Source organism: Armigeres subalbatus, unplaced genomic scaffold, assembly GCF_024139115.2.
Source record: "Armigeres subalbatus isolate Guangzhou_Male unplaced genomic scaffold, GZ_Asu_2 Contig937, whole genome shotgun sequence".
Classification (NCBI taxonomy): Eukaryota; Metazoa; Arthropoda; class Insecta; order Diptera; family Culicidae; genus Armigeres; species Armigeres subalbatus.
This window is the reverse complement of record NW_026943741.1, coordinates 2,169,679-2,189,558: the sequence shown is the minus strand read 5'-3', so window position 1 is coordinate 2,189,558 and position 19,880 is coordinate 2,169,679. Positions and strand designations below refer to the sequence as shown.

The 19,880-nt window shown below is 41.6% G+C and overlaps 1 protein-coding gene across 1 annotated transcript in view; it reads left to right on the top strand.

The window, feature by feature from the left end:
- Positions 1 to 2,103: 2,103 nt before the first annotated feature.
- The window catches only part of LOC134204850 (uncharacterized), a gene marked incomplete at its 5' end in the record, with an annotated part of 62,653 nt that continues 44,876 nt past the window's right edge, over positions 2,104 to 19,880 (top strand). Inside the window, 2 exons of the mRNA XM_062679652.1 lie at positions 2,104 to 2,188; positions 2,401 to 2,607. Of these exons, the coding sequence (XP_062535636.1) occupies positions 2,104 to 2,188; positions 2,401 to 2,607 (292 nt within the window). The remainder of the gene's footprint in view (positions 2,189 to 2,400; positions 2,608 to 19,880) is intronic.

Sequence of the window (19,880 nt, the reverse complement as noted above, 5' to 3'; positions counted from 1 at the left end):
GGTCAGGTCAAGATCCAGTCCAGAGTCCAGTCCAGGTGCAGTCCAGGTCAGTCAGATCCAGTCAGGTCAGTCCAGATCCAGTCAGGTCAGTCCAGATCCAGATCGGTCCAGATCCAGTCCAAGATCCAGTACAGTCGGATCAGGTTCAGATCTGGTCAGATCCAGGTCAGTCAGTCAGTCCAGGTCCAGATCCGATCCAGTCAGATCCAGTCCAGATCTAGTCCAGATCCGATCCAGGTCAGTCAGGTCCAGTCAGATCAGTCAAGATCCAGTCAGATCGGTCGATCTAGTCAAGTCCAGTCAAGTCAGTCCAGGTCGGTCCAGGTCCAGTCAGATCGTTTCCAGGTCCGTTTCCAGGTCCAGTCAGATCCAGTCCAGATCCAGTCCAGGTCCAGTCCAGGTCCGTTTCCAGATCCGTTTCCACGTCGGTCCAGATCCAGTCCAGGTCGGTCCAGATCAGGCCAGGTTCGGGTCCCAGTCAGTTCAGGTCAGTCCAGGTCCAGTCCAGGTCAGTCCAGATCCAGTCAGGTCAGTCCAGTCAGATCAGTCCAGTCAGGTCAGTCCAGATCAGTCAAGTCAGTCGAGTCTAGTCCAGGTCAGTCAGTCAGTCCAGATCCAGTCAAGTCCAGTCAGATCCAGTCAGATCTAGTCAGATCCAGTCCAGTCAGTCCAGGTCAGTCCAGATCCAGTCCAGATCAGTCCAGATCAGGTTCCAGATCCGTTTCCAGGTCGGTCAGTCCAGTCAGATCCAGGTCAGTCAGTCCAGGTCAGTCAGATCCGTTTCCAAGATCCGTTTCCAAGTCTAGTCCAGGTCAGTCCAGGTCAGTCCAGATCAGTCGAATCCAGTCCAGATCAATCAGTCCAAGTCCAGTCGATCCAGTCAGTCCAGATCAGTCCAGATCAGTCGGTTCAGGTCAGTCCAGATCCGGTCAGATCAGTCAGGTCTTGATCGGTTAAGTCAGTCCAGTCCAGTCAGGTTCAGTCCAGATCCAAGTCAATCCAGGTCGGTCCAGATCTAGTCCAGATCTAGTCAAGTCAGTCCAAGGTCAGTCAGGTTCAGTCAAGATCCAATTAGATCCAGTCAGATCCAGTCATCCAGTCCATTCAAGTCAGATCAGTCCAGTCAGTCCAGATCCAGTCCAGGTCCAGTCCAGATCGATCAGGTCAGTCAAGTCAGTCCAGGTCCATTCCAGATCCAGTCCAAATCCAGTCCAAATCTAATCCGGATCCAGTCGGACCCAGTCCAAATCCAGTCTAAATTAAATCCAGATCCAGTCAATCCAGGTCAATCCAGATCCAGTCTCGTCCAAGTCGGTCAAGTCAGTCCAAGTCCAGTCCAGATCCAGTAAATACAGTTTCAAGATCCGGTCCAGATCAGTTCAGGTCAATCCAGGTCAAAACCAGATCCAATTCAAAACCAATTCAAATCCAATCCAAATCCAATTAAAATCCAATCCAAATCCAATCCAAATCCAATTTAAATCCAAATCCAATTCAAATCCAATCCAATCCAAATCCAATCCAAATCTAATCCAATCCAAATCCAATCCAAATCCAATTCAAATCCAATCCAAATCCAACCCAATTCCAATCCAATCCAAATCCAATACAAATACAATTCAAATCCAATCCAAATCCAATCCATATTCAAATCCAATCCAAATCCAATTCAAATGCAAATCCAATACAAATACAATTTAAATCCAATCCAAATCCAATTCAAAAACATTCCAAATCGAATCCAAATCCAATCCAAATCCAAAAAAACTTATATCAAATCATCAAATCCAATTTTCAAATCTCATCTCCGAGATAAATTTCCAAAAATTTTAAAACAGTGATCTTTCGATAAGTTAGTGCGTTTTACAAGCATTTTTGATTAGAAAATTGTTCAGTACATTTCAGTTGAATGTATTCACATGTCATGAGACGATTCTCTCGTTTGCTATAATTCCCATCGATAAATTCGTTCTTTATTAGAACAACAGAACTTTTTACAAGAATAAATCCATTATATGTAATTCTTTTCTCGGAGATTTAACTTATCTGTAACACAACAAAACGGTTTAAAGTAAATATTCTTTCCCCTAACTTTTCTTACAGCTTCCACCACCGCCACAGATCGAACTGGTAGTGGATAAACCACATCTGATGGGAGTTCTGCGGAGGCCCATCGTTCGGATACGACGTAAGTATGAGAGTTTATTCTACTATCATGTTTCGGTTAGTGGGCACAACTATTGGGTGAATAAAAAGTTTCCAAATTTGTGCGCTTCATTGCTTCATTGCAATATTTGCTAATGAAAATCAAATGTTTAGCTTTTATTTATCTCAATCAAAGAAAGATACCTAAATCAAAACTCATCAAGTAAACAACCAAATCCTACAATTCTATTCCAGCTGCCACCAGCTCCGAGGTATCGGCGCGTCGGAAAAATCGAACCAGCGTCGAAAACAACACGACCAAAGTCCGCAGCGAGGCGGCCGTAGCCATCATCAAGAAGAACACCTCCGACAGCTCCGATCCGAAGGGATCGTTGGCCTGTGCACTGCCCTGGGGCCATGGCTGGGGTTGGGCGACCCTGCCAAACGGCATCTGGAGTGGCGGTAAGTCCAAGAACACACCTTTCTATCTGTATATCATCCATCCCATCAAATATTGAGCACTCCTCAAATCAAACTCCAATTACCGGTCTTGTCTTAAAAGTGCCTTCGTGATCCTGGAAAAGTGGAAAACTTTTCCCATTAATCATAATTACTCTCGTCGCCGCCAGCGTCGTCAGTTGGGCCACGGGTTATCGCTTCCTGCTGTCATCATCACAGCGCTTATTAACTCTTTTTTTCTCGATGGATGATGGTGTTCCACCGTCGGTCGTCTCGGCTCACCAGAGGACCAGTCAGTGCCAAAAAAGGATTGAGTTAGTCATATCTTTCCGCAAGATTGAATATTTATTGGTTTTCAATTGGAAAATTGATGGATTTGCCGATTCAGGTTCGAGTGGAGAACCAGCATGAAAGTCATTCGCTTTTATTCTTTCCGGGAAAATCGAATAGAATGATAATCTTTTGCACGCTTCTCGAATGAATAGGTGAAAGTGGGGATATACGAAACGATGCTATGGAGAGATCGCAGCGAAATCATGTTAGGAATTGATTTTGATTATGATCAACGGATTTTACTTTAGATTGTTTAGCAATTCCTGAAGGAATTGTTTTACAAAGTTAATATTTGTCAAACTGGCATGTACAATAAAAGCTCTCAGAAGTGAATGAGTGGACGAACAATCCTCCCCTAAGCTCGATATGTGTAGGCGACGAATGTGATCGGCAATGCGATGGAAATACCTACTTTACTACCAAAGCAGTGTACATTAGATTCATACGACAGTAGAAGATGAATGGTGAAGAAAGTGGTGGTGAAATGAAAAAACGACAGAAATGTGATGGAAAATTTTATATTCAATCTATTTGGGTTCAATCGCACCGGGGAAAGCCCTTCAATTTCCAACAGACTCGTGGATCTTTCAGATGGACGACAGAAGTGTTACGGTGGCTTAGCTTCGAAGAATTTATGACAGATAGTTACAGATATAGCAAAACGCATCATCGAATTTATCGCCAAACCAATTGAGCTAAACTTTGTCTCAATTTAAGTGGCAAAAACTTTCATCAATTCGATCTGTAAAAAAAAGCGAGCGTGATTACTAGCTTACAGAATAACATAAAAAATATCTCCCCTTTTGGATAGCTCTTAAATATTATTCATGCAAGTGGAAATTTTGATCTCTGTTTTGCTGCGAAAATAATAACACATAGATATCTCTTTAAGAGCTAACCAATTAAAATTCAAACTTTGGACTCACTGGCACTCCTCATCAGAAATGCCAGACTTACATACATGTATGTATTTTTTCAGACATTTGATTTTGCATACAGGCATCATACAGATTACAGACATTATACACACTTTTGATTGAAGTTACAGAATTTTACAGACCTTTGGTGTTTTCGTAAACTTTGGGCTTCCTTTTCTGCTTCTGGACACGGGATTCTAAATAGAATTCTTTTGGAGCTCTGGATCAAATTCTGTGATTTCTTGCGGAAGTCTCTAAAGGATTTTGTTCTGAAGCGCAAGAGGAATCGATTCGAAAACCAATGCAGAAGAGTTTCGTTCTTAACCCCAAAAGAGTTAACTTCGTAAACTTGAAATAAGTCCGTTCCGTTTTTTGGGTTTCGAAACGGAATAATTTGGACTTTTGAAAGGAATTCTTTTCTTTGCTTCTGAACGGAATTCTCTTGAGCTTCCAAAAAAGGATTCTTTTGGACTTCCGATGTGGATTCTTAAGGGCCTTCAGAACGGAATCTTGCTGCGCTTCCAAACTAAATTATTTTGGACTTCCGTTCGGAATCCTTCGGAAACATTGGACTTTCAAGTGGAAACTTCTGTTCTTCAATTTTTGCTAAATAAGCTAGTTTTCTAGGTGAAGAAGACTGCTTTTGATCGAATAGGCGCTCTATTATCGTCCAATTTCCAACATAATCCCTCTGGGATTTATTTTTGAAGCCAAATCGGGTTTTGTTCGGAAGCGCTAAATGATTCGGTTCAAAAGCCCATAATAGCCCTGGTGAAGCAAGATAGAGATAATTGATCGATGCAATGTTTTCCATGAGCATCCCTATTTTGAACATGTATAGAGAAGTAGAGAACAACTCTCGCATTATCCCTGTCCTTCATTCCATTATATAACTGGTTCAGTTTTCGATCGTTCCAACTAAGCTTATATGTAGATTGTAGAAAGGGAGAATGTAAACAAATGAAGCAGTAGAATAAATCCGTCGCGGAGTATTCGTCGTCAGTGTTTTCGTCCGGCAATAAAGTAGTTGAGTGTTCGCGTAATAAATTATTGTTTTTTGTTAACTATTAGTCCCGGGTTTCTTAAGTGTCCGAAAGTATACGCGACGGCGCGAACATTTTGGTCCTTCGAACCGGATACATTCCTTGGTACCGGGCACTTACGGACACGAAATAGCGAGTTTCCAAGTTCAAGATAGCAGTTTTGTTGATGGACTGCTGTGTGGTGGAAATACAAAACAGACTATAAGTGCGCGAAAGTCGTCTGTAAAAATTGTACGGCTCGGAAGACTGAAGAAAGTGCATTTTCCTTGAAAAGTGCTAAATTGAATAAAAGTCTGACGGAAGGTCAGTGAAGGTTCTATTGGCGCCATAGCAAGCTGGAAGGAGAATTCAACTGACGCCATTTCCATGGAGAACGTATTGTCTAGTGACAAAACGGCGGCTCAGGACGAAGAGCAATCAACCTGGAAGTGGACATATTGGATTCATCGAAGGGAACTAGCTTATGTCTGTGAGGTGCCATCTACTTGTGGCTAATAAAGATAATTGAAGTGCATGCGAATGTTTCCTTTCCTTTTGTGCATAGCCTTGTGGTTTTCTCCTACTAGCTTTAAGTTGGTCTCGGTAGTTTGCTGGATTTGCTGACTGTTCTTCTTCTTGGGTGTATTCCCTCGCTGCAGTCTGTTTGTCACGCAGTCAATCAATTGCGATTTGTGGAACGTCGAGTCGATCAGAGTGTTTTTAAAAAAGTGCTTGTTATTTTGATTGTCTGATCAATTTACAATCTTAGTATTTGATCACAGTGAAGTTCAGTGAAGCATTTAAATATGCCAGAGTTACGTGAATTAACCAAACGAGAACGGCGATTACTCTCTACATTAGGAGGTGTGGAGAAATTTGTGACCAACTATGAGCCTTCCAGTGACCAAACGCAAGTCGTAGTACGTTTGCAAATGTTGGAAAATGCGTGTAAGGAATTCTACGAGGTACGGGAGCAAATTGAGCTGATACTGGACAAAGCAGACGAAAAAGGTGATTCCGAGGAGGCAACTAAACTGACGCAGGAAGAGGAAAGTGATCTCGACCTTAGCACTTTTGAAGATCGATACTGTATAGAAAAGGCTAGTTTATTGGCGTGGAAATCCCCATCCACCTGTCCTGGAGTTGGTCAGCATGATCGTGCTGATGCATCATTTTCGAAAGTGAAACTGCCTGAGATTCGCCTTCCTTCATTTGATGGGAAGATCAAGGAGTGGGTCACATTCCGTGATAGCTTTTGCAGCCTCATTCACAGTAACAATCAACTCAGCGACATTGACCGATTCAGTTATTTGAAATCCGCCCTGACAGGAGAAGCCCTACAGGAAATCGAGTCAGTAGAGCTTTCATCTGCTAACTACAGCGTTGCATGGAAGCATTGAGTCCCGCTACGAAAATAAAAATTGATCGTGAAAGCGCATCTGGATTCTCTTTTGCATTGGAAGTTTTGAAACGAGAGAGCTACTAAGGGCTGAACAACCTTGTGGGTGCATTCGAGAAAAATCTTCAAATGCTTCAGAAGATCGGTGAGCAAACTGAGGGATGGAGCACGATTCTGGCATATATGGTATATTCTAGACTGGATCCTGCCACCCTTCGGCAATGGGAAACTCACCATAATTCTAAAGATGTACCGAAATACAACAGTTTGCATAATTTCTTGCGAAGTCACTGCTTAGTTCTGCAGTCAGTTAACCCAGTGAATTCCAACTCCGATCAACGTCCATCAAGGCCCTCTTTTTGTCATACTGTCGTCAAATCCTTTGGTAAGTGTCCATTCTGCAACGAACCGTGGCACTCTGCGTTTGTGTGCAGTACATTCCAACGTCTGCTAGTTCCAGAACGCAACGAGATGGTCTTTAAAGCGAAATTATGCCGGAACTGTTTGAACCCTGGACACTTTGCACGAAACTGTGAGAGAGGAGTCTGTCATCACTGCGAGCAGAAGCACCACACTCTTCTCCATACCGCTCCTGCTAGATCCTCCGTTCCACAATCGCAGTCAATACCTTCATCACAAAACAAACGACGACAAGATTCCAGCACATCAAACCCGAACCAACCAACACAAATAGCTAGCACATCCACGCACATTGATTCGCAAGAACAAAGCACTTCAATACATGCCACAGATACAGCCACAAGTCAGACACACGTTGCACTACCAATCACACCAACACAGAACATACTACTGTCTACTGCACTAGTCAAAATCAAGGATCGTTACGGCAATTCAATGTTAGCCAGAGCACTGTTGGATTCGTGCTCTCAACACTGCTCAATGACGAAAGAGTTTTCAACCCGACTACACTTCCACGAATTTCCGTCATATCTTTCTGTTCAGGGCATCGGAATGTCTACAAGCAATTCGAAAAGATTGGTTCGTGAGATTGTTAGTCCTAGACTGGATCACATTTCATCGTTCGTGCAAGAGATGCAATTCCACGTCCTTCCACGGTTGACAGTGTCACTGCCGACGGCATTGTGCAACCCAAGCGGATGGAAGCTTCCTGAATCTTCTTTGTTGGCCGATCCTCGTTTCTACGAACCCGGCCCTGTAGACATCATTATAGGTGCTGAGTTTTATATGGATCTCCTGAAAAAGGAACAGATGAAGGCGACTGAAGGTGGTCCGACGCTTCAGGATACTGAATTGGGATGGATTGTCTCCGGAAAAATTCAAGAAAATACTTCCAGTGAATCACGGTCACTAGCCCTGGTCTGCTCGAGCTCACAACTACAAAACCAACTTGTGAAATTTTGGGAGCTAGAAACCTGTCGTAGTCAGAGTACGTTTTCTATTGAAGAGTCAGTCTGCGAAAATTATTTTGAACGAACGACGGTCAGAGATGATAATGGAAGATTCATCGTAACATTGCCGAAAAAGGAAGGGACTCTCAACCGATTAGGCCTATCGGAGGCAACAGCAATCAAACGGTTAATTGGGATGGAACGACGCTTTACCACAAATCTGGAGCTAAAGAAGATGTATGTCGAATTCATCCGTGAATACATCGACCTTGGGCACATGAGAAAAGTTAGCGAAGATGCAAGCGATTCCACCATACCATGAGGTATTATCTGTCACATCACGCTGTTCTTAAGCCTGACAGTACAACCACGAAGCTACGAGTGGTTTTTTATGCTTCGTGCCCCACTTAACCTGGAGTTTCACTGAACGATGCGCTAATGGTAGATCCTGTCGTACAGGGTGATCTGACAAGCATTATTCTTCGCTTTCGCATGCATCGTATCGCTGTGAATGCCGACATCGCCAAAATGTACCGGATGATAGGAGCTCAGAGTAGAGATTATCCGTTGCAGAGCATTAAGTGGAGAAATGATGCTTCTGAACCAATCAGTACTTACGAATTGACCACTGTGACTTACGGTACATCATCTGCACCATATTTGGCTACCAAATGCTTGCAACGCCTTGCGGATGACGGAAAAGCGACCCACCCAATAGCATCTAAAGTGATCAAGAAAGATTTCTACGTTGATGACATGCTTTCTGGCGTAGACACTGTCGACGAAGGTCGGAGTTTGATACGTGACGTCATCGAGCTGTCAGAGTCAGCTGGTTTCACTCTACGGAAATGGAATTCAAACAGCAAAGAGCTTCTTGAGTTAGTTCCAGATAAGCGCTCAGTATTGGAGTTGGAAGCAGGAACCACTGTCAAAACTTTAGGTCTTGTATGGGAACCCGACTCGGACATTTTCGTTTCACCTTTCCTTCGTTCAATTGGACAGCATCAATCACGAAACGCGTGGTTATCTCCGATGTTTCTCGGCTCTTCGACCCTCTTGGTTTGGTTGGCCCAGTTATTATTCAAGCAAAGATTTTCATTCAGAATCTTTGGAAGGAATGTTCGGACTGGGATACGCCTCTTAGTTCCGACCATCAATAGCAGTGGAAAGAATACCGACGAAACCTAGCAGGGCTTGAAAACCTCACCATTCCTCGGTGGGTGGGAACTGGTCGCAATATGACCTCAGAGCTTCATGGATTCTGCGACGCATCGAGTAAGGCTTACGGAGCTTGCTTCTACGTTCGAACGATCTCCGAAACGGGGGGGGGGTGTGTAAGATTACTGCCAGCGAAAGCACGTGTGGCACCCCTTGATAATTTGAAGAAAGGAAACAAACGACTCTCAACACCACGACTAGAGCTTTCAGCTGCCCTACTTCTAGCCCATCTTTATGAGAAAGTCCAAGGCAGTCTGGGCATGGAAATGAAGTGTTTTTTCTGGACAGACTCCACGATCGTAAAATGCTGGTTAGAATCATCGCCGTCGAGATGGAAGCAATTCATTGCAAACAGAGTTTCAGAGATCCAACACATCACAAAACATGGTGCTTGGAATCACGTAGCGGGTTTGGAGAATCCTGCAGACATTATTTCACGAGGGATGATCCCTGCACAATTGCAGTATGAATCTCTATGGTTCAATGGCCCATTTTGGTTAAGGACAGAAGAACATCACTGGCCTTCTGCCCAACAGTTTCATGAGGAGGATTTCGATCCCTTGGATCTGGAAGCTAAGAGTATAACGACAGTCCTACCAACGGCTTCTCCGAATGAATTGTTCACATTGAAATCAGCATATTCCGATCTCTTACGCCTCACTGCTTGGATTCAAAGATTTTGCCGCAACTCTAATCCGACTAATCATAATACCCGCTGTACTGGTCAACTCTCGTTAGAGGAGTTAAATGGAGCGCTGTGCACCCTGATACGTCTTGCCCAACATGAAGGTTTTCCGCAGGAAATAGCGGATCTGTCGAGTGGTAGAGGAGTACAAGAATCGTCCAAACTTTCAACTTTGCATCCGGAACTCAGGGAGGGATTACTTTGCGTTGGTGGTCGGCTTCGCCATGCTTCAATTGCAACCCGTCGAAAACACCCATATATCCTCGATTATCAACATCCGTTCCCATACATGATCGTAAAACACTACCACCAAAACTGTTGCATGGAGGGCAGCAGCTAATGATTTCGTCCATTCGAGAACGTTTCTGGCCAACTAATATTAGGAATCTAGTGCGGAAGGTTATTCATAACTGCGTACCATGCTTCAGAGTGAAGCCAAGAGTTCAAGACCAGATTATGGCAGACCTGCCACCCGAGAGAGTCACCCTTGTTCGCCGTTTCAACGGGTAGGAGTCGATTATTGCGGTCCCTTCCAAATAGCCTATCCATACCGCCGCAATCGCCCTGTGAAAATCTTCATTGCCGTTTACGTCTGTCTAGTAACTAAAGCTGTACACCTGGAACTAGCATCAGATCTCTCTGCAGAAGCTTTCATAGCCACCTTGAAACGCTTCTGTTCCCGGCGTGGAAGACCAGAGATGATTATGTGCGACAATGGAACAAACTTTGTTGGTGGCAGGCGACGATTGGAAGAAATGCGTCGTTTGTTTAATAATCAGAGCTTCCAGGAAAGTATCATCAGGCACTCTGCGGAGGAAGGGATCAAATTCAGTTTTATTCCATCACGCTCACCAAATTTTGGGGACTTTGGGAATCAGCAGTTAAATCGTTTGCTTTTCAAAAGAACGATTGGCTCGCACACCCTCTTGTATGATGAGATGCAGACAGTCCTTACGCAAACGGAAGCAGTTATGAATTCTCGGCCCTCACCCCACTCAGCAACGACCCGGACGACTATGAAGCCTTGACTCCTGGTCATTTTCTGATCCAGCGTCTATTAACGGCTATTCCAGAGCCAGATTTGGACGGAATTGCAGACAATAGGCTAGGGCGTACCAAAGAGCTCAACGGTACACCCAACAATTGTGGAAGAAATGGTCACAGCTCTATCTGTCGGACTTGAATAATAGGACCAAGTGGACTATGCAAAAGGACAACATAGCTATCGGAACTATGGTGGTTTTGAAGGACGAAAAACAACCTCCTCTTTCATGGCAGCTAGGCAGAGTAACGGAGACACACGCTGGAGAAGACGGATATGTTCGTGTTGTTACAGTCAAAACAAAAGATAATAGTTACCGTAGAGCAATCTCAAAGATTTGCGTTCTACCGATTCGGGATAACATTGTTCAACTGAATGGGGAGATCTAAGACTCCTCCAACGGCGGTCTCACCATCTAGCTGATCATGATAGCTACTGTCCCTGACAACAGAGGTCCGTATGGTTTTGGTGGAGGTGCATGATCGCATGGATTATCAGTCTGGTCAAGCATGTTCATTCAGCGGCAGTTTTTAATTTGAGTCTACGTTTAATCCTTTGAGGTGGCCTACGTCAACACCCAAGAAGTTACAAACATCCTTCACTGCACAGTAGCACCTAGTTCAACGCAGAATAAGCCAATATGAGAGGGTCATCGATGCCATCCGGCATCCACGCAGGCCGCAAGGGCCTGCGTTTCAGGCAAGTCGTTTAAGTTTATGGTTAATAAGGTAAAAAGGACCCTCTCATATTTTTCAGCGGCATGACCCTCAAAGTAACAGCATCACGGTCCTTCTTCCGATTCAACGAGAAATCTTGTCCCCATCAAATCCCGTTAAGAATTCCTTCAACAACTAGCTTAGTTCCCGGTGTTCCATTCGCAAACCATCACTCTTCGATGCCAACCGGCATCAGCGCAGGCCATGGGGGCCTGCGATTCAGGCAAGTCGTTTTTTCCAATGATTATAAAGGTAAAAAGCACCTGCTCATCTTTTCAGTGACTTGGCCAGTATCGATATCGCATATCGCATCGAATAAGCTTCGTTGCATCACCGAGACCAGCAAAAGGAACATTTGACAGTTAAATTTCGTCAAAGCGCCATCAAACACCATACATCGAAGTGTTCCGGCCTAGAAACTACGATTTTGCTACCAGAAACAGCTTTCTTCTTCCATCAAGTGCACCCAAGACCTACAAAAAAGCATCTTTACAACACCTTATCTAAACCAAACAAAACCATCGCAAAACTTCTTCGTAGTCAGCCGGCTTCAACTGTTATTATTGAATCAGCAAACGCAGGAGCAGCAGATAAGGAAGAGATGAAAAGAAATGGATCAACGTTCAAGTTAGAGTGAGGATTCAAAACAAACCAAATAGGTAATCAGACCAGCCCGGTGGCATCCCTATCTCACACAATAGGTTTGTTTTGCAGCCAACATTGCGCGACCGTATCCCACTGACAGTTCTGTATCCTAATGAGAATCAAATGTGATGTTTGTAAACAAAACACATACCATCATGAATTTTACACTGAGATGTTGGCTGCAAAAACATGGCGTCGTGCCACCCACTTGAATCAGACATGTTTGTAGTAGTCATATAAAGAAGACAGAATAGGAGAACAGTTGAAATAATTATTTCAAGGTGGTCGGCTTATGGTGAAGTAAGATAGAGATAATTGATCGATGCAATGTTTTCCATGAGCATCCCTATTTTGAACATGTATAGAGAAGTAGAGAACAACTCTCGCATTATCCCTGTCCTTCATTCCATTATATAACTGGTTCAGTTTTCGATCGTTCCAACTAAGCTTATATGTAGATTGTAGAAAGGGAGAATGTGAACAAATGAAGCAGTAGAATAAATCCGTCGCGGAGTATACATCGTCAGTGTTTTCGTCCGGCAATAAAAGTAGTTGAGTGTTCGCGTAATAAATTATTGTTTTTTGTTAACTATTAGTCCCGGGTTTCTTAAGTGTCCGAAAGTATACGCGACGGCGCGAACAAGCCCAGAAGGGGTTTGTTTGAAAGATCAAATGATTTCCGTTCATAAACTCAATAGTCCGTTCCGTTCTTTGTGTTTTCCAAACAGATTTATTCCTTTTATGCTTCTCCTCTTAATCGAATTCTTTCAGGCTTCCGAAACGAATTCATTTCAATTCAATTTTTGGGTTTTGAACCAATTTTCAGTTAGAAAATTGCATATTGCCAGTTTATGTTATTGTAATAACATACATATTGTAAATCCAGGGTATGAACAAAAAAAAAATACTTGAAAATCATATCCCTATATGTATACAAATGAGTTGACGATTCCTTTGAAGCCTTATAACTCACGAATGGTTTGAGATTTCTAAATTTCTCATGATTCGATTCGTCTTGGGATTCGCAGTGTTTATATATGTAGGTATACAAAAAGTTTATGAATTTGACGGAGATAAACTCAGTAATAGGCACTTTCGACTAGAACGCAAAGCTCAACAGCAAAGCCGAACAGCGCCCGTAACGGTACTTATTTAGATGCCGCTATTTGAGAGGTCCGGAAAAGACGGGTCCGCGACGTTAGTCATAAGGACGTTAGGCATAATGGACGATTGGCATAATTCTGCCTTCTTTATGTCATGGGCTGTACTTTGGGTCATTTAATGCCAACGTCCAATATGCCTAACGTACATTATGCCTGAAGTCCATTATGCCTATCGTACATAAGCCTAACGTCTTTATACCTAACGTACTTATGCCAAACGGGGTATACCCGGAAAAGACCCATTCCTATGTAAAAGAAAATCCGAGGAATCGATTGGTGATATTTTCACTGCAGACAAACCATTGGAATGGACCCATATTGCCCGATTTTCCCTAAAATACACCATAAAAACGAATAAATTAACGTAAAATCTTATTTGTCGCTCCCGGAGAAGACTCAAATAGTACTCAAGTGTTATAGAATATTGGTGAAAAGGATTGCATTGAATTCTGTGCGTGACATAACTCAATTTTGACCGATTCTTCCCTAAGCTCATTAATTAGTTTAAAAAAAGTTGCAGGAAAGTAATTATTCTCGTGTAAAGTGATCTTTGCTGGTATAAAACTACTCAAGATACATGCAGACAGCATATTCTATTCGTTTTGTGATTAAAGATTTACGAACGGGTCCATTTTGCCCGAATTTCCCAAAAACATACTTTAAAAAAACCGAATTAACCACCAATGGAAAAACTTATTTGCCTCTCTCGGAGACGACTCAAATATTACTGAAGTGATTATAGAATATTGGTGAAATGGATTGCATTGAGTCTTGCAGGTGACATATATCAAAATTAGCCAATTGCGCCCGATTCTCCCCTAAACTCATGATTCAGTCAATTAAAGTTGCTGGAAAGTAATGTCTCTCGTTTAAAAAGACCTTTGCTGGTACAAATAAATTCGAGTTACGGTTAAAATATGTATATATCGTATTGTGCTATTTTGTCATGATCGTATGACAAATGATCCATAAAAAAATATAATTTGATCCATGGAAATTCAAATTTTTGCAATTTCAATCGTGATGATAATTCATAATTTTGATCATTTGATCTATAATTTTGTTCATATGATCCACAATTTTGGTAATATGATCCATAAAGCTTGAAAATAATAGCCAATAAAATTATAATAATTAATACACAAAATTTTCAAAATCGTTGGATCATATGGTCAAATTTATGGATCAAATTATCAAAATTATGGATTAAATATTCACGATAAAAATTGCAAATTTGTATGTTTATGGATCAAAATATAGTTTGTTTTCCACCGGATTTTTGGATCATTTTGTCAAACGTTAATGGGAAAACAGCAAGAAATTTTATTGTTTTTTGATCATTTCTAACGGACCATATTTTCTAATTAATTGCTAAATTTTAGCTTTGTACTGGATCTTAAATTTATTATTTCTGGAGGCTCCTGAACTGATCTATGGATTTTTGGTAACGTGTATTAAAACAATCAGGTAATATTTACGGATCGTTTCTACCATTTTTTATGGATCATTCTTTATTGTTTATATGCAAAAGTTTGTTTCGCCTTATTTTGCCTAAACTCATCCGTGGTCGTGTGTGAAACATTAGAAATCGTCATAGAGTATAGCTCCAGATGTATGTTTGGGAAATTTCTCCATGAAATACTTAAAGAAGTTTTCCTTTAAATATTGCTTCGAAATTTTCTTGAATAAATCCACAAGAAATTCGTTTGAGAATTGTTTATAAATTCGTTCAGATATGTATTCTAAAAGTATTAATTTCTATAACTCCTGAAGGAAATTGTTCCAGACATTTCTTTGAAAATTCCACCGCTAACTTTGACCATTCTTAAGAAATTTCTTTTGGCAACCAATACCTTTAAATTTTTATTGATATTGCTTTAGAAATTCCTGCTAGAATCTATTTAGAAATTGTTGGCGAATTCTTCACAAATTCCTTGTCACTCGAACGGTCGCTGGCTGAAACTTAAATTTCGCTCCACGCCTATTGTTTTCATTGACTTTGCCACGTTCCAAGCTAATTCACTCCACACTCCGTACCTTAGGTCACTTCTCACGGAATCCAATTTTGAAAGTACTCGCGTTTTCAAGGGCACACCACTCGATACGGAAGCAACGCACAACTGTCATTTTTATTGTTTCAACTTTGCTGCGTCGCAGCATGCGTGAAATAATAAAAATGACAGTTGTGCGTTACTTCCGTATCGAATGGTGTGCCCTTGAAAACGCGAGTACTTTGAAAATTGGATTCCGTGAGGAGTGCCCTTAAAGCCTTTCGACCCGCCCACAATACCCGCAAGAAATTTTGTCATGCAAAGGTTCGACGCAAGATGAATACAGTACTAGGTGCTAAAATCTAAAGTTTGTGGAAGAAAAGAAGGCAGAGGTGAAAAATTCATTTTCAGTGCTAAACGAAAACAAACCGGCTGGCTCTCCTATATTAAAATCCAAGATGGCTGAATCGTTAATTTGACAGATCGGAACACCTAGTGGCGATGTGCTTCAGTAAAGGTGTGCACTCCAAATAATCTAAACGTTGTTTCCACCTGAATTTTCAGGTACATTTTACGTGCACACGTAGCTGCAAATGCTTCAGAAAATTCAGGTGAAACTTACATATCCGGTGAATTCTATCTAAAACTCAGATAGAACTTACCTGAATATCACGTAGAATGAGAATTCTACCGGAAAATCAGGTCAAAGTTTCGTGAATTTCAGGTGGAAAAAATCTACGTACTTTTCAGGTGGAAACATTGGGCGTAGGCCAAACTCCTCTATGGCTGTATTATTGCGATTCTTTTCTAAAATTAGCATACTGGCTCAACGGTTACGCGCCGGGTCCCACGCGCCGAGTTGTGCGCCATGCAAAAAGTAAATAAACCAATGTCAAAAAGATGTGAGCTTTCGGCGAGCTTTTCCACATTCGCTTCTAAGGTATGCAGCATATTGTTGTCCCTTTAGGAAAAGATATTCTTTAGAGAAATTGATCGATTTTTAGTAGTTTTTTGCTTTTCTCTCGCCTGCGTTGCGTTTGGTATATTGTTTGAGCGGATCTTATTAGTGAAATTGTGTTTAATTTGTGATGTAATATTCTTCACTTAAAGTGAGTGAGTACCACAATATGATAAAGTACCTTAGCGGCGCACAACTAAGCGAGGTAGAGGTGAATGAGCAAAATGCTATAATATCTTGAGAATCACAATAGTAAAAAATAATGTAAACATCGCAACCCACAGTGGGCGGGCGGAGTGAAACGTCACGTCTGTTATAAAAATTTTACTGAGTATGCCAGATGTGACGTCACATTCGGTCGCCTTCGGCCATCTTCGGCAACCCAGCTGAGAGTTTCTTTCTCGAAAGAGCGAATTTTCATTGAACAAATACAACTTTGAGGTTTGGGCCACACCTGTACTGTAGTTAAGCACATCGACCTAGTGGTGTATTCATCTTGGTTCGACGTACGAAACGGAACGAAAAAGCGACCAGAATGACTTTCCAGCGATTGCTTTGACTAAGAAACTAAAACAACTAACTCGATCTTTTCAGGCAACAACATTGCAAAAATAATTCATTTAATGTTTACCTGAAAATGTACGTACATTTTTTTCCACCATACTTTTCAGGTGAAATCTACGTGAATCGGATTGACAACTTTGATGCAAGTGTGGCATGTAAAAGTCACCTGAAATTCACGTAACTTTTACTGGATTTTTTACGTAGAACTACGTCTATCTTTACTATATTGGGGTACACTTTACGATTGCAAAAATTCGAAAACGTCACGATATATCTTATGTGGCAAATAGAAAGAATACACTATGCCCAGGGTGTCGAGAATGTTTCCCACCCGAAAACATCCTAAATCGGATCAAGAATGGATCTCGCCATCTCCGGATTCGGTGCCATTGTTCGCAAGGCAAACTGGAAACCTCAAACCAGCATAGAAGTCAAATTAATGCAACTTATAGGCCTTTAGGCGGTGCAGTTCGTTTGACGGCAGCTTCTTGTGTACGTCTATTGATGCCAGTAGAGGGGTTCGGAATCTTCTTCGCTGCTGCAGTGGATGCGTTCTGGGAAACTTTCTTCGGCTCGTTTTTGCTGATTCCTAGGTGTCTGCCGGAGTAAACGCAACTCACGTGAAGGAATAATAATTATTATCAATAAACTGTCAAACTTCTTTGTCGCGTCTACTCTGACTTCCTCCCCTTCCTCCATAGATGCCCATCAAACGCCGTTGACACTTGACAGCCCAGCTTTCAAGATAGACTTTTCTGTAATGCGCCACCGGGGTTTTGGACTGATTTTGCGGCGGATGCTTAGTTTCTGTTCCAGTTTGCGTCGGTGATGGGTTCAGCGGTACACTACCGTGGACCCCTGTAATATGACCGTTTTTATTCTGAACACTTTTAATTTGAACCCCGTTGGTTTGAACATCGAATGGTTCAAACGTCATTTAGCACGTGGAATCAAGAAAAGAAGAATGGAACACCGTGAAGCGGAACGCAGAATTAAAACAAACCAGCAAAGAGAGCAGCCAGAAATCAGTTTTTCTGATGCAAATAAAGTGACCAGAAGTTCAAATTGAAAATGAACCCCGTTAATTTAAATGAGGTACCGTTCAAATTATAGGGGTTCCACGGTATCAGTTAGGGGCATAATAATTCTCATACGATAATTATTGGAAGTATCATTTGATAACTTCTGAAAATTAGGCAAGTTGTCATCGTCGATAACCCTTTAAATTTTGGAATCGATTGAAAATAAACACAAAATTATCATTTTAATGTAAAACTAACTTATTCTAATTTAATGTCAACAATGAAGTTCAATCGGATGTTTGGCATTGTGCTTTGGTGTTATGTAGGAAAATAAATTCAAAAGTAGCATTTACCAATTAGAGATGGGCAAAACAGCTCATTGCAGTGAGCGGATCTGATCCGTTCAGCTCATTGAAAAGAGTCAGCTCCTTAGATCAGCTCTTCAGTTCTTTAATGCTACATATATTAAAACTTAATTGTCAATATTATTAATTTAATTTTAATTATAGTTGAAAAATTTGAAAAATTTATGTCATTTATTTATTTATTCTTTCATTCATCATTTCTCGGGTACTTATTCAAAAGGACGTATGTGATTTTGTAAACAAAGATTCAGACGTCAATTTGTCCGATCTGATTGCCCGCCCACGCAAACCATCACCATAGACAGATAGGGGGAGGCTTCGGCTACCTGTTAATGGTGTTGGTTTGCGTGGGAGTGCCATCTGATCGGACAAATCGACGTTTGAATCTTTGTTTACAAAATCACATACGTCCTTTTGAATAAGTACCCGAGATTTATCTATTTACCTTACTTTGAAATTTTTAATTTTAAATTAATAACATTTATTACGCTTTGTCTGACCTAGACGGTCTTGAAGTCTAGGAGTTCATTTAGAATCATCACATTTATGTCTATACAAAAACTAACTCAACATTATTTTCTATTCATAACTATAAGTTACATTTTGTTGATAACGTTTCTCAAATCGGTAATTTGAATAATTCAGTCCCTAGTCTCTGATATGTATATGAACCATATCACATGTCATAAGTATTCTCTTCATATTGGGTGCAGTAGCCTTGTTTGCGCGCGCGGTTATAACCATGCGTAGTTGACATTTTCATACAAGCGAGCCCATTCAACTATATTGGTTCTCGAAATGCGAGAGAACTAGAACAAGAGAGTAAAAAATACAGTGCACGGTGCTACAAACAAACAGAGTGCACATGTAGCAGTATGCTGGCGGGAAAACCCGTTGCAAGCAAAAGATCCGCTCCGTACAAGACGCAGCTCCCAGTTCGGTTCGTTTGAACCACACGGTTCGCTCGCTAGAATGGGTCGCGACTGATCCGAATCGAGATCCGTGTCGCACGGATCTGAGTTGGTAGCGCAGCTCTCGCTTCCATGTCACAGCAATTTCGAGCTGGACGACGACATGAGCGGAACTGAGACTTGTTCGGATCTTCGGATCTTTTGCTTGGTACGCTTCGTTCGCTACCGCACTACTAGGTATATTTTGTGTGTCCGTTCGTAGCGCCGAGTATGTGGGTATGGGTTAAGAAATAGACGGCAAGCTAGATTATTTTTGCTTGTGTGTTTCTTATTCCTCTCTGCAGCAGAAATGGTTTCTGTTGCTTGGCAAGATGGTGCTGTCGCTTGGCTTGATGGTGCTTGAGGTACAAATAATAAACGATCAGCGCGTGCGCGGTACTGGACTGGAGTGCTCATACAAGATCGCATGTGTTGTGTACCGCGAGCGTGGTATTTTCGTTTGTGTTGTACAAGTACGTACGCTCGAGGGTGTTTCTCTAGGCGCGTGTTTGGCAATTCACACAATTCATCAATTTAAAGTGAGCTGCTGAGCTGGGGTTCTTTAAAAAAGATCCATGGGTCATCAGCTCAATGTAAGGAAGCGAATCTTTCGAACAGCTCCTGAGCGGAGCGCCCATCTCTATTACCAATGCTTCGAATCAAGATACAATTATCACATAACTAATTGATAATTTCAATATGTGATCGCTTAAGAGTGTTGTTCATCCTCGATGGTTTTAAAATTTCATTTTTATCATCCTTTCCAAATGATGGTGTTGAGTGAAGTTTGATATTTTGTGAAACTGGCAACACAGGTTATTAAATTAATGTACATACCTCCATACAGAGGCAAAAGGATTTAATTTGAATAGTTTAGAGCGGCGACGGAGACTGTTGCTCGTGGATTGAACTAGTT